Source organism: Mastigoproctus giganteus, chromosome 5 (genome assembly GCF_048544385.1).
Source record: "Mastigoproctus giganteus isolate SK-2022 chromosome 5, ASM4854438v1, whole genome shotgun sequence".
Classification (NCBI taxonomy): Eukaryota; Metazoa; Arthropoda; class Arachnida; order Uropygi; family Thelyphonidae; genus Mastigoproctus; species Mastigoproctus giganteus.
Window position 1 is genome coordinate 103869650 of NC_143579.1, and position 16638 is coordinate 103886287.

General features: G+C 35.0%; 1 protein-coding gene across 2 annotated transcripts in view; it reads right to left on the reverse strand.

Moving 5' to 3' along the window:
* Nucleotides 1–16638, reverse strand: part of LOC150085601 (organic cation transporter protein-like) — a 302555-nt gene that overhangs the window by 139216 nt on the left and 146701 nt on the right. For both annotated transcript variants that reach the window (XM_090373385.1, XM_090373384.1), the window contains exons 8-9: nucleotides 7999–8213; nucleotides 2992–3173 (exon numbers count right to left, since the gene is read on the reverse strand). In XM_090373385.1, coding sequence (XP_090229511.1) covers nucleotides 2992–3173; nucleotides 7999–8213 — 397 coding nt within the window. The remainder of the gene's footprint in view (nucleotides 1–2991; nucleotides 3174–7998; nucleotides 8214–16638) is intronic.

The window sequence follows — 16638 nt, forward strand, 5'->3', positions numbered from 1 at the left end:
CCAATTTTGACCTCCTAGGTCAGTCAATGTGATCGTAGAGTTCATGGATCCTTTTTCTTTCTCGCTTGGCTGTTATGACAATATTTTGAACAAGTCATCAGCAATGAGAATATTGGATAATTTTTATTGATTTATAACTTGGGGTTGCATGAAATTATTCAAATGCATTTTAAATTTCAATAGAATTATTAAATGTATAAAGTAATTTTAATAGTAAAGATGCATGTTAAATTGTGTAAATCTGATAATTCTAATATACATTGTATTTGGTTATTCGGTGCATTGATATAAGGAAATAGATTTTATCCGCGATAACTGGAAGTCAGAACTTTGTCAGTAGGCTATTTTGATTCATTTCTGGAGATGATTGAAGTTCAAGCATTAACAGTCGATAGACAGAGTCAGTACAATGTAGAATTGTCATCTGTAGATGTTTACATAGGGGCACAGTTGTCTTATGTCAAAGGAAGTCTTATTAGTATCAATTTTGAGATTAGTTATTTGAAGAAATAAATCGCCTGTGATTTTTATTCTATAGATTTTAACTTTTTATAGATTGCTTAACCAATAATCCATGTTTCTTCCCCGCCACCAAAGGTTTTTCTTGATAGTTTTGTTTCTAAGGGAGATAGGCATGATATAGCTGAGTGGTCAGAGTCAGAGCGCAGCAGCAGCACACGCGTTTCAGTTGACCATGGTTCAAGTACACGTGATTGCTAAATTTGGTTAATGATTGTATTCATGATCAAAATGTTTAATTGCAAACTTCTATGAGTTAGTGATAAAATGCATAGTATAAACATAACTTTTTTTTTTGTTTATTTCCTTCTGCCATGCTGGGCCTTGAACTGTACCCTAACTCGGTGGTACGCAACTTTTCTTTACCCGTTGGATATTTTAGCACTTTTTTTATGAAGGGTTCCTTGGGCTCATGGGAGGTCCCCATGGACTGGAGGTGTACAAATGTGTCCCCAATTCACAAAGGGTGACACGGGTAATTACAGACCTGTTAGTCTAACTTCTGTTCCAGTGAAAATAACGGAGTCACTGGTTAAAGAAGCGGTGCAGGATCATTTAGACAAGACTGCAGTTATAGTTCAGACACAGCATGGGGTTGTTAAGGGGAAGTCTTGTCTGTCAAATTTGATTGGACACTATGATGTGGTCACAAAGGAACTGGATTCAAAGAATAATTTTGAAATCATATACTTGGATTTTAGGCTTTTGTGGCACATGGAAGACTATTTTACAGATTGGAGCAGTATGGCATTAAGGGCAAGTTGCTACAGTGGATAAAAGGATGGTTGAGTGGGAGAAGACAAAGAGTGGTTATTAATGGACACTGCTCTACATGGACTCATGTTATTAGTGGTGTCCCTCAAGGTTCAGTGCTGGGCCCACTGCCGTTTTGTAAATTTATCAATGATATTGATGAAGGTATATCAAGCTTAATGTCAAAGTTTGCAGATGATATGAAGTTTGGAAGGGTTGTTAATGACAGTAATGATAGTACGCTACTGCAACCAGATCTGGAGAAGTTGAGCAGTTGAGCTGAAAGGTGGAAAATGAAGTTTAACATTGACAAATGTAAAGTACTACATATGGGTAGAAGTAACCCCAGAGTAATGTATCAACTGGGTGGTACTACACTAAAGGTAGTGGAGAATGAAGAGGACCTAGAGATAATTGTGCAATCAGATATGAAGTTTTCTGAGAAATGCAAAAATGCTGTGAGAGTAGCTCATGGTGTCTTATTAATGATATACAGGAATTTTGCTAGCAGGAATAAGGGGATAACTGTCCCCTTTTATAAGGCAATTGTCAGGCCACACCTTGAATACTGCGTACAGGTCTGGAGGCCAGATTTTATGAAAGATGTCGAGCTGCTGGAACGAGTACAGAGAAGGGCAACAAGATTGGTGAGTGGAACAAAGGGTTCGTGTTACCAAGAAAGGCTTAAGTTCTGCAAATTACAGCTTCTGGAGACTAGGCACCTGTGAGGTGATCTAATTGAGGTGTATAAGGCCTTGAATGGATTGAGCAAGCTCAATGCTAATGGATTCTTCCTCTTGCTCAGATTAAGAACCTGAGAGGGCATAAATTCAAATTGAGGAAAGACAATTATAGAATAGATGTGCGGAAATTTGCCTTTAGCTAGTGGGTGGTTGATATTTGGAACTAACTTCCATTTGTTGTAGTGGAGGTCAGCATCTTAAATAAGTTCAAAGCAGAACTAGACAAACATTTGGAGGGAATGGATGGGTGAAATGGGAAGGTGTTATTTTATTTTATTATTTTATTTTTTTTTTTTTTTTTGGCTGATTCTATCTAAGTCTGCTTTCTTTCATGGTATGCCTGTACTATTGCTAATGCTAATACAGCACTAAATTACAGAATTGATTCTTACATGGGGTAATTTTTTATTCAGCATACGATTTTATTCAGCTGAAGAACATAAAATATAGTTTAGAAACAGAAATTAACAACTGAATTATTGGGGAAATATCTGGCAGTGTTGGGAAATTCATGCCATAACATGTTTAATGCGTCACAGTCGGAGAGTGAAGCTGCAAAAAATGTGAGCCAATATTTCCCCAACGCAAAACAAAAAATGTATCTTCATTCGTTTTCTTCAGCAGAGGAATGTTTCATGGATTCTTCAGAATCACTTAGTGTTTTAGATAACCGCAGAGGTAAAAATCACATGGGTATATTCATGTGACATTGGAGGCCACACCAGTCCTTTGCCATACACCTCAGGACAGCAATTAAAAACCATCCTGCTGTCAAAAATTTCATCCAGATAACTTGGTAGTTTTCAATGTTGCCAATCAAACCTCCAAACCATTTGATACAGAGTAATGATGATGTTTTTGGTAAGAAAAATTTTAAGCTTATGAAACTGCAAAGAAAAGAAATAACATGATGAATAAAAATCATGTTATATACCCCATAAAAAATATAAATGAGAAAAAATAACATATATCTTACCAATTCTCGAATAGAAACAGCAAAAAAACCACCAAAGTAACCACACATGCTTCCTAGTCCAATTCCTGTGGATCTCATTGTTGTTGGATATATTTCAGAAGAATATACAAATATGACTGCAAAAGCAGCAGCAACTGCACTTTTGCCTGTCACAGCAAGCAGAGCAGATAGCCAGGAATATACTGAAATAGAAAAATTCTTTTAAGGACATTCTTTAAGGAAATTTCAGAGCCAGTATTAAATGATTGTTATGTGCATCTATATACAGCATTTCAGAAATTTCCTATATAGTAACACTGTCACAAAACAGTTGCACAAGTGAACTCACATTACACATAATATTTGCAATGATTCTAAATTTCTATAAATAGACAACAGTTGCAAGTTGTGGGGGAAGCACGTTTTTAGTCCACAGCTATGGATCATTTTTAGGCAAATGGGTTTAATGGATGTTCAGCCACTAATTAACTTTTATAAGGAAAAATTACTTCTGAATGTTTTAACCAATTAAAGGATGGCTTAGGGACAGATTTCCTTTTCAACAGGCATTCAGATTTGTGTGAAGTAATTATCCCTACCAACATATGGAATTATTGTCAGAACACCTTTAAATGTGAAACTCACACTTGCATCTTTTCACAGTTCACTACCAAAGACAAGATTTTCCATATTTACTATTTATACGCTATTAGAATATTTACTATAAAAATCCATCCAATGGGAGTATTCCAGTAAAATCTATGATATGCTAGTGTTCTCATAAGGAATGAGAACACTAGCATATCAGAAATGCCCCTTATACCAGAAAAATCATGATTTGTGAATTACATACCTTAAGATGTCTGTGACTGACATTGTTAAAGGCTTATGTAAAAGGGGATCAAGCACCTCACTCATGAGATATTGTTGTATCTCATGAGTGTGATACAAAAATAAAGGATAAAATAAAAAATCAGTTTACCAAGAAAAGATGCAATCTGCTAAGATAGTGGTGGATTCAGGGTAGGGGCACCGGGACACGTGCAACCCCTGTCAATTTTCGGAGAATATACACCAATCGTTTAAATTCCCTTCAGCAAAAAAAAAAAAATAAATAAAATAAAATAAAAATATATATTTTTTTTTTTCTTTCATTCTTAACATAGGATTTTATCTATTTTTGCATTGTGGCTCAGCTATTTTCAACTGACCACAGTTGGCAATAGTGATGTTGATGTCATCACCATTCTAGCTTGAGGCGTCATGCAGTTTGGTTGTGCGTAATATTTACTTCAAAGTAATTCAGACTTTAGTTGTGTGCCTGTGTCTACCAATCACATTATGTTTGAGTGTCACATATGTTTTATTCTGTGCATCATTTTGTTCTTTGTTTGTGCAAAAACAAGGCACAAAATCGTGCTCCCCTGTCACAAATGGTTCTCCTCCTGTCATTTTTTTCTGGATCCGCCACTGTGCTAAGAAGCACATTATGCAAAAAAGTTTAAACAATTAGCAAGAAATTGACATTATTATTTAAACTGCATACATTATTTCTCAGAAAATTGACAAATGTCCCTGTATATATTAGAGTATTAATATATTATTACTAAACAAATTTTAATATATTCATATTAGAATGTAGAAATATCGAAGACATGGTACATCTCAGTCGTATCATTATCAGCCATTATCAATCTACTACAAGACGAAGGCCTCTCCAGCAACTTTCCAGTTCCTTCTGTTTTGTGCAATGGCCATCCATTTACTACCCACAAAATCTTGAATTTCATCTGTCCATCTCTGTCATTGTCTTCTAGCTCCTCTTGGCTACCATTCTGTTATTCTCTTAGTCCATCTGTCATCATGTCTTTGAGCTATATGTCCTGCCCAAGACCATTTTAGTTCTTTAGTTTTGATAAGAATGTCCTTTACTTGAGTTTGCTGCCTAATCCACGTGTTTCTCTTCTTATTTAACAGTCTGATTCCCAATATAATTCGTTCCATTCTTCGCTTTCATTCTTTTGGTGAGTGCCCAAGTTTCACTTTCATTAAGTCATGGTGGATAGTACACACTGGTTCATTATTTTACATTTCAGACAAACTGGGTGAGGATGATAGATCTGCAAAAAGCCCCACCATATGAATGGAAGAGAGAGAAAGAGAGGGGCAAAATTGTAAAATTTGTATTAAAAAAAAATATATATCTGTGTGTGTGTGTGTGTGTGTAGATATTTTTTTTGTCTTGTTTTTTTTTTTTTTTTTTTTGTCTGTCTACCTTGAATTGAATTGTTTAATCAATTAATTATTAGCTTAATTTTCTCCTACTATCCTATTTCTATTACTATTTTTTGTCTTTACTTATTTAAAATATTCCTTTTTCCCTTCCAATCCTCAATTTAATACCTCGCCCTCACCCAATTTATTTATTGAATCACTGAATTCCTATCTATACAAAATTAAATCCTACACTAAATTCTATATATATATATATATTAAACATATTTATTCTAACTTGATCCTTATTTTTACCTATATAAATTACACTGTGTTGGGACTACCTTGTCCATACTGTATTAGAATGTGCTAATTTCATTTTTGTTGCTTTTTGGCCATCCACTTTTCTTCTACTACTACTATGGACAAGTATGGACAACATCCCTTGTCGTGGAAGTTGATAGCCTAAATAAGTTTAAGGCTCAGCTGGACAGGTATTTCGAACGAACAGACGAGTGAAGTGGAAGTGGTTATTTTTTATTTATTTATTTTATTTATTTTTTTTTTTGGCTGATGCTGCATAAGCTTGCTTTCTTGCATCAAATGCCTCTACTAATGCTAAAGTATAGAAATGTAGTTCCTGATACATGGTCAGGTGTAGTCCCTTGATGAAATACCTGATCATGTATTTATCAGGTATTTCAATATTTATTTCAGCTGACATCAGATCAAGCATATTTGCCTTACCTACATTCGACCATTTTCTAAATATGTTTCCCCCATATCTGATGACAGCTATACTACTTTAATTTTTTTTCATTTTAATAGTATTTTGATGTACACTAATTTTACTTTACAGTTCTTCCACTTTCTATTGGCTTGGTAATTCAGCCCATAATTTTCTTAATTCATCATAACCTTTAGGATATTAACATTCTTTCACCTTTCACAAATCTACTACAATACTTTCCTCACCTTTCTAGTTACTGGCACTTTGTGCAACTTTCACATCCATTTATGCAAACTTTATTCAATATATTAATACAAACTTTTACATATATATATATATATATATATATATATATATATATATATATATATAGAGAGAGAGAGAGAGAGAGAGAGAGAGAGAGAGAGAGAGAGAAATTGTTGAAACAGAAAAAAAAAAAAAAAAAAAAAAAATCTATACACACACATATATATATTTTTTAATACATATTTTACAATTTTGCCTCTCTCTCTCTCTCTCTCTCTCTCTCTCTCTCTCTCTTCCATTCATATGGTGGGGCTTTTTGCAAATATCAATTCACTTCCAGTCACTTGTAATGTTAGTCTAATTATTTAGTGAGAAATGTATTTCATAGAAATACACTAAAACAGATCTATCATTAAAATAATTAAATAGATCAGTCAGGAAAGATGTGTATTAAACCAATAATGAGAAATTAATATAGTTTTAATCAAATATGAATCAACTGCATACAGAATGATTTTCTACAACAGCACAATCACTGAAGATGAGACCTGAGTCAAACAGCAGCAGCAGTCCATGGATTGGCAACACAGCATTCTACAATAAAGAAGAAATTCAAAGCTCAGTGCCATCTGCTGGAAAAATCTGTGTTCTTTTTGAGGCATGAGAGGGATATCTTGTGAATTTTCTGGAACAGGGAAAAATGATCAATTCTGTCCACTATGTGAAGATACTAGAGAAGCGAAGACAAGAATTGCAAGGGTGAGGCCAGGGAGGAAAGTAAAATTTCTTATTCAGCTTGATAGTGCCAAACCCAATGCCAAGGGAGAATTCAGGGGGACTGTTCATACCTGTCTCCTGTACAGTGCTAACCTTGCACTATTAGTTCTATGAAGGATGAACTTTGTGGGGTACACTTTGTCAAAGATAATGCTGTCATTGACAAGTAACTTCTGCATCCCCACCTCTTGTAAAAGCAACTTTTACAGGAGGGAGATGCAGGCTGTGGAGAAAACATAAAAAGTAGTGGTGAATATTTGTAAAATTAAATGTAAGTATTTATTTTTATGTGTCTGCACATGTGTATAGGAGGGTTACTCTGAAACAAAATTTTGGCTCCAATTTTTTTTTTCATGCCCAGGGCGACTTTAACCCACCCACATATGAGAGAGAGAGAGAGAGAGAGAGAGAGAGAGAGAGTGTCCAATGTGTTATGCAGGTAGACAGGTTAGAGTAAGATACTATCAAACAGTTCTGGGAGATGTAGGCTATGGAGAAAACATATAAAAACTTCAGTGAATAAAATCATACATAAAAGCATATAAATGACTGGCATATCATGACAAGGTGGGCAGTGAGCCACCATTTAGAAAACCTTGTAAACTGAGCCAAGGAACAATCAGGTTACATATTAACAAATTGCCCCACCTGCATGTTGGATTTTATAGTAATAATAAAAAAAAACCCTTATAATCAAATAAAAAAAAAAAAAACAAAAAAAAAATTTATCAACATAACTTATAAATTGTGAATGAATTTGACAAAATTCCCTTAAAATGAGTATTTTGACAGATTCAGAATATAAAAGGAAAAAAATAATAAAATAAACAAAAATACCTACTTCGCCAACGAATAGAATAAACTGAAACAAAAAGTTGATTTCCCATGCTTAGCATAAACAGTCTTTTCTAAGCATGACACATTAATGCTTAAATGTAGATGCTTTAATGTCCATGTTTCTGTATAGACACTAGTGTTAGATGGATTTTATATTTATACATTTTATTATTTTTTTTTATTTTTTTTGTCCCAGATAAGCTGGCTAAGTTAATTATACTTACATTTTGGCACAAATGCTGATGATCCACATAGTAATCCACCAGTTATCATAACGATACAAAGTACAGTTCGTCGACCAGTATATTTCAGTGCCAATACTGTTAACAGAATTGCAGGTATATCAACAGCCGTTAGTATAACAAATCGAATTATCACGTTATTACTTAAACCAGAGGCACTTAAAGACAGCCCATAAAAAACCATACTATTTACGAGCCTGGGGAAAGAAAATGAGTGATATAACATTACTGAGCTGACAAGTGTGTAATCAGTTTCATGCTCTAATAATATTTAGAAAAATATTCAAAACAAATAAGGAAATTAGGTAGTTTAACCCCTTCAAGACAGTTTTCTGCTATGAACCAAATCCTGGACATTGGTTCCTAGCAGAACAAACTCATTCCACAGAGTTGGTTCTAACTCTGTGGAATGAGTTTGTTCACGAATTTTGCAATTTTGTAAAATAAGTGAAACTTCATACTTTTAAAATAAATAAATAAAATAAAAATTTTAAAAAAATTCTAAAAAGAAAAAACTTGCCATTGCTTTTTTTGTTTTTTTAATGCAATACCATCTACAGTTATTTATGTATTTAAATTTCACCAATTTCAGCTTGTGCAAGTTCAAACTAAAAAACTGAGGCCAACAACTGCAATCTCCTTCAATTTCAAAAGTATTTTTGCGCTGCCATCTATTATAAACTGTGTGTATATTATTGGGAAAACAGGAATAAGAGATGCCAGCAAGTACTGAAAGAGTTCATGACAATTCACATAATATAAGACATTGTTTCAAACAATCTACAAAATATACATATTTATATATATATTTTGGCAACCCTATAACATGGTACTTCTACAATACAGTTTCATTATAACACAGAGAGAATTGAAACAAACCTTGCATAATATATGGTATTTTTGAGCTTTTGTGCGGGAGGAACCCTGCTATTATGTTGGATGTAATTTTTCAACATTTCTACTCTTTTTGTGAATCCCCGCTGTTAGTTCGCTAGTCGTTATGCAAAAAATATTATTATTGGGAAATCCCCATATTTTGTTTTGTTAGGAAATCCCCATATTAGGTTCTGTGCTCTTGAATTAGTGCTTGTTTGAGATCACAAAAAATTGTGACTTCGAAGCGTGCAGTTTGTGACTTAAGGTTATTTTGATTTTTATTTGATTGTTTATAAATTTTTCAGAGTATGTATTACTAAACTTTGTAAGAACTGTACTGGAATAATTTATTTGTTGTGTATTAAATCCCAGTCCTAAATTATGCTTATGGAAAGTAAAACATCACCACTCAAAAGAAACTTTATTTCTCTAGAATCAAAGATACAAATTTTGTATCGTCTTAAAAAAGCAAAAAGGTTATCAAACATTGCAAAAAGTTTAAATTTATATGAAGCAACGATCTGGACCATAAAGAAAAATGAACAGAAATAAGAACTGCTGTTACTGCAGGATCTTTCATTTTTGCAAATATTGACAGCTTATCCATGAGCACCAATAATTGAGAAAATGGAAAAAGCGCTCAGTATTTGGATTGATGATAGAAGTAAAAAATGGATCCCATTAGATGGCAACATAATTAACCAAAAGGAACTAAAAATTTATAACCATTTAAGAGAAAATGGAGAATTTTCTGTTAACCCAGAGTTTGTTGCCAGTAAAGATTGGTTTGAGTGATTTAAAAAAAACTCATTACAAAACATAAGAATACAAGGGGAAATCGACTGATAATGCAGCTGCCAAGAAGCATGCAGAGGAATTTTAAAAAATTATTGAAGAGCACAGATACACACCACAAAGTTTTCAATGCCACTGAGACAGGTCTCTGGGAGGAAAAATGCCCACCAGAACGTTTATTTTAAAAAGAGAAAACTGCACCAGGTTTTGAGGCAATCAAAAGATTGTGTAACATTACTTATGTTGAGCAACACATTAGCGATAAAACTTATGCTATTTTATAAATCCTCTAATCCTTGTGCAATGAAAGATGTAAATAAAATGAGTCTGCTGGCGAGGCTAGTGGGAGCACAGATGTATTCAAAGCTTCTAAGTGGATGTTTTTATTAATTTATTTGAAATTGTTTTTTTATAACTTTTAATTTAAATTTAGTAGTATAGTATTTTTTTATGATTTTCTGATCAATATGGTGTATTTATTCATTACTCGGCCTTGTAATTGCATAGAAAACCACAGTCGATTTCTGCTGGCATTGTATCGATAGTAGCATTCGAATTCTGCTGCCACTGTTTTTGTATCGATATAGCAGATACTGGAAGTTTCTAAGTAACTTGTAGCAGTGTAATCAGTATCAGAAGAGGATTATAAACTATAGCACTACTTACATGTTTTAATAATTTAACTTGTCACGCAAACCATAACGTATGACAGTAATATTCGTAGAACTCTTAGAATCGATGATTTGGCATAGCTATAATATCACAAATAGCTAGCCTGAGAGTTCAAACCATGTAGGTGGCATTAGACAATTAAATTTATTACACTATTCTTTTGTATTTGATGATAGTGGCTGGCTGAGCTGAATTTTGTAAGGATATGCAGATAAGTAGTTTCAATAAATCTTCCTTACTGTCAGAAAAACATCCTCATACATTGTGAAAATCATGCAAACTCTGCCTTAGCTTCACAGTAAGATTTCTTGATTTTTATCAACTTGCTCTGGAGTTACTAACAAAGGTTGGCTGAATGACCTTTCTTTTCATCTAAGGCACTGTTTTATTCTGAAACTAATCCACTAATCTCAACAATGTTTGGTTTGCTGGTCCATCAAGCATGAGGAAGTGTTACAGATATCTTCCTTGGGCTGAAACAACTGAATTGCCACTTCTGCAGTATTCCTTAAAAAAACAAAAAACAAAAAACAACATTTTTTGATCACTGCTACACATTGCCATTTTCTTTAAATCAGCTGAGGAGTATTCAATGTTGCCAACCAAATATTCAAACCTTATCTACTACGTAACAGTGTTGTTGGTGTGAAAAGTTCGAAACTGGCAAGGCTGCTAAAAAAACAAATAGTATGATGAATAAAAAATCATCCTGTATAAGACTACTACTGAATTTTGTGGATTCGAACATAGTGTGTGTGTAACTTTAAACTCAAACCATGACCATTTGGCTATGGTCATGTCTCTCTGCCATGTTGCAATGAAATTCACAAGGATAGTTCACTTTTGATAAAATTACAAGGATTGATTTGATCAATTAATAAATTTCTGGAAATCTATCCTGAACTATCCTTTTCGATTTTTAAGTTTATGTTCCTTATGTGTACTGTTGAAGAATGAGTAAAGATGCCACCAGCATTCATTTAAAGACTTAAATATTTCAATCAGGTCTCCTTGAAAATTGCCCATTTTCCAGACACACTGCAAATTTGCAGAACTCATCTCTTGGATAAAAAAAAAGAAAAAAAAAAAGAAAAAAGCAAAGTGCAACCATTATCAATCCACTGCATAATGGAAGCCTCTTCAATGATTCATGCTGAGGGAAATGATTCATGTTGACCATATTTAGCAGTCAAGGGCTTGAACTCCAGCTCTACACAAAGAGCGTCTGCTACTGCACTCCCGCTCTTGACCACTTTGCTACGGAGGCCTAGGTTAGGCTCTAGGTTTTGCTACAATTAAACTCATTGTTCTTCTCTGCACCTGTTTACCAAGAAATCTACAATCCTTTCTGTGGATTACAAAACTACATGCATTGCCTAACTATTGCATTATGCAATAAGATAATCATACCTTTGTCCCTGTTCGTAAAGTTTCTATACACACTTGAAAGGATATATGAGCTATTCTAGCAGCCTGTTTGTACTGCTAAGAGAAGTTCACGTTGGTCTGTATAATTACCCCCAATTTTGTTATCAAGAATCTTCAGTTGGTGCTATCCAAATACAGTCAGTTCTGCTATAATGTGGTACATGTGTTCCACATGTACTGTGTTAAAAACAACAGGGCTTATGGGAAAAATAGGGATAGGAGCAGAGCACTCAAAAAAAATGTTCAGTCTGGTAAGTAAAACATTAAAAAAAAAACCAAATAAAATTGCTAACACTGGTTTAAACAGCTTAAATTTCTAATAAATAAATAAATATTACATTAAATATAGCACTGTAATATACAGGGTCATTCTGAACTCTACAAACAAAGGGGGTATTCAGAGGAAGTATCTGAATGTTTTGAGATACGGAACCCATGGATGGTGACGCCTCCTGACTATGTAATCGGACAAAACGTGCTGAGCCGTATACAAGTTAATAAGATATGATAATTGTATTATGGTGCATTTAATTATGACAATAAACATGCTTTACAATAGTTGTTCAAAATGTCGACCATGAAGATTGCAACAAAGTGTAAGTGCCACACCATCGACTGATGTATTCGCTCTAACATCCCAGGGGTTGTGCACACCTCCTCGCAGGCTATGATAATACGAGCAACAAGGTCCATCTCATTTGAACAGGAGTGTCGTACACCAAGCTTTTGGTAAGCCCCATAAAAAAAAAAGTCCAGCAGTGTTAGGTCAGGTGATCTTGCTGGCCATGCGACAGGACCACCACAACTGATCCATTGGTGCTCAAACCTTTTGCTGAGGCAAAGTGTGGTGGAGTTCCATCATGCTGAAACTACATACGCCTTTGGATTGCCAGAGGCACACAATCTAGCAGCTCGGGAAGGACTTCTTCCAGAAAAACTCTGTACACAATACCATTCAATATGTTGGGGAAGCATGTAAGGTCCTATCACATAGTCAAGTATACTTGTCCAAATGTTAACAGCAAATGTAAATGTCTATTTTGGTGTGTGACATGTGGATTTTCCTCATCCGAGATGTGGCATATTCAACATTCCCCTCTCTTGTGAAGACTGCTGTCTACATGTGATACATAAGCTGGAAACTGTGGGTCTACTGTATAGTGCTGAAGAAACCAATTTGTAAACACCATTCTGTGCGGAAAATCTTCTGGTAGGAGTGCTTGCACCTTCTGAGGATGGTAAGGGTGCAACTGTTGCTCATGTACAACCCTTCAAACAGTTGAATGACTTATGTCTAAGGCACATCCAACACGGCAAGTACTTGTAGAGAGGATGTCGGCAAATGTATGCAGAATCATTTCTACCAAATGAGGTGTTCGAACATGCCGCAGATGACCAGTATCGTACATAGGAACACGGAATGATCCAGCCTCTCATAGTCATTGGTCTACCGACGAAAATGTGCTGTGATGAGGATGCCATCGCAATGGATATTTCACTTCATAGCATCATCTAGCAGATCTCCCATTGCAATCAGCTCGACCATAAAAAAGGTGGTCGAGCTGATTGCAATGGGATACCCTTCTTATTATCAGCCAGCTCTGCATATGTAATACGTTCCATCGTACTAACTGTTAAAGTAACGAGCAGGGCGGTGTGTGACACAGTGAAGCAACATGAAAGTAGGGGGGAGTGGAAAGAGGGGTGGTAACAATGACACTAGTACAAGACAAAGTTGTATACCTTAAGGGGTATACTATTAAACAAATAAACTCTTATTACTTCAAATCATGGCTCCGGCGACTGTTGGTTCCTTATCTCAAAACATTCAGATACTTCCTCCAAACACCCACTTAAAAGTTTGTTGGTAGAGTTCAGAATCATCCCATATTGTTTGTTTGTTGTTTGGCATGTGCTATGCACTGCTGCTCCTGCCCATCTGGATACGGAGGCGCTGCTCATCCCATATACATATTAACTGATATTTCTGTTCACTGACATTTTTTTTTTTTTTTTTTTTTTGGATTTTAAAATTTAAAACAGTAAAAAAGATAACCAATCAATAACAACAAACATGGGAAGCACAAATTGTACAAGTGAGACAAATTTATGAAGCTTACAAAATAGGAATGAAGAGAAGATTCTGAAAATTTATTTACGTTTTTTATATAATTGAGGATTTCATGAAGGGAAACATTTCAGAATTCCAGCTATCAGTGTTATCGCAAATGCAGTAAGACAGAGTTTACTACCCTGTTTATAATAGATTTCACTAACAGGAATGCCCAATAAACTGGAAGCTGCAAATTGTTTTTATTGTTTTATGGTAGTGATCTCCAGAAATTTGCTTCTCTGTTCATGCTATCCCGCCTCATGAAATTTCTGTTCGAACAGAAAAATATAAGCTCCTGAAAATATGAGTCAGCCTACAATATCCCATGTTATCTTGTAACACGGGATATTGTAGGCTAACTACAGGAAATGGGAAATCTCACACACTTGACGTTTGACATTTTTTAAGTATCATAAACTTGTATGTATTGCTGCTCAGGTCACTAAGTTCAATTTAGTGTCAGGTTTTGGGTTCACCTGGTGTTACTCACAAACGAAAGTGCACATGAGCCAACGTGAAAACCGCGTTATACTCACAGTGTTCCCTAATATATCAGTCGTGTTGGAGCAAATTCACGTTGCGAAAATGCGCATTACCACAACTGACCGTACAGTGTTTTGCATTTACAATGTTAAACTTCAATTGCAATTTTTCCACCCATCTCCCCAAACTTATCCAGCTCTTCTTGACGTAGAATACCCTTCTTATTATTTGCCACCCTGACCACCTTTGTATCATCAGCAAACTTAGACATCAATATTAATAAATATTAAAATAAGTAAAAGGGGTTCCTGCTCCCTCTGGTACCTCATTCATCATATTACCCCACAAAGTAGTGCCTATTTATAACCACAATTTGCCTCCTATCACTTAACTGTTATTCATCCACAATGTGCAGTAACTTACCCATAATGTCACTCTGTTCTAATTTATACAACAATCATTTGAGTCGTACAGTATCAAACGATTTACTGAAATCAAAGTATATGCCAAAATTATTCTTTGCATCCACTTCTTTGTGCAGACCTCACAGTAGCTGGTTAGACTGGTTATGCATAATCTTCCTTTAACAAATCCATACAGTGATTATCTTATAGCTCTATGTAGCGACTTCCCCTGAATCTAAGGTGTTCTCATTATTATGGTTAAATGTTTGACTAACTCTTTTGCAGCTTCACTTAATATAACTGGATAGATTCCATTAGCCCTGTGCACTCTTTCGCTTGGAGGTACAGTTGTAGGTAATTTCACTTCCGTAAATATTAAACAGATATTGGTATCTTCATCTCTAAAAATTTCTTTGAGTGGATACAGATGCAAAAGATTTGTTCAGTTTGTCAGCAGCCTTACACAGTCATCAATAGTTACATCAGTCATATCCAATATACCAATGTCACCCATCCCTTCCCTACTAATATTAATATAAGCAAACAATTTCTTGCTGCTTCTCTTTGCACACCTTGCTATAGTTTCATCTGCTTTATCATGCCTGAGAGTACCATGATTACAATTACAGACTAAGCTTTGCTTCAATCTAAGTTAGACCCACTCCTCATATATGGCACATAATGCCTTAAAATAATCTGCTATCTGTAGCTGTATATAGCATACTGCAGTTTGTTTGTTTTTCTTTCTTTTTTTTTTTTAAAACAAAATAAAAAAAATTAAAAATATGTATCATTATTATTACTAGTATTAGAATTGGCAAAGGATGCAGAAAAGCAAGATAATACAGCATCAGCTGGGGTGGGGGAACTTCCCGCATCATCTGTCCATTCTCTCTGATAGTTTGTCTAGTTCTTTCCTTCAATTTGTTCAAACTACTCACTTCAACAACACCACATGGAAATTTGTTCCAAAAATTAACTATCTGCTGGCTGAAGGAAAATTTCTGCACATCTATCTTACAACCATCCCTCTTCAATTTGAATTTATGCCTCTCATGCGTATAGTCTTAGCAAGAAGGATGCTATCAGCACTGGGCTTACTGAATTCACAAACCATTAAACATTTCAATCAGATCTCATAAATGCCTATTTTCAGTCTGCAATTTACAGAATTGAAGCCCTTCTTGGTAAGAGCACTCTTTTGTTCCCCTCACTAATTTTGTTGCTCTTGCACGACCACCAAGTCAGTGAAGTTTACAATCAATACAAACGTTAATCGTATTTAGCAGTCAAGGGCTTGAACCCCAGTCCACTCAAAGAGCACGTGCTATTGAATTCATGCTCCTGACTACTCGGCTATGTCAGGTCTAATCATCTTCTTATCCCTGTCGATCTGCACTGCTCAGAGAAAGTCATATCTGACTGCACAGTTTCCTCAAACTTATTTCAGTCTCCACTACTGTGCATTTAATACCGCACACTTCGTATATAATTCTGAGATCATTACTACACATATGCAGTATCTTATATTTGTCACTGTTAAACTTCAAATGACACTTCTCAGTGTGTCTGCCCTTGTCCAGATCTTGTTGAAGTACCACACCTTGCCAATCTTTACATTATCCACAAACTTAGACATTTAAGCCTGATATGCCCTCATTAATAATCAATGGGGACAGCATGAACTCTGGGGAATTCTTCTTGGAATGCTGCTGTTGGTGAACTGTCACCAACAGCAGCAGTTCAAGAAGAGTAGTCAACAGTAATAATCACTCTGCCTTCTTTTCAAACTCTATCCCTTTATCCATAGCAGTAACTTCTCCCTATATTATACTGCTTCAATTTAAACAG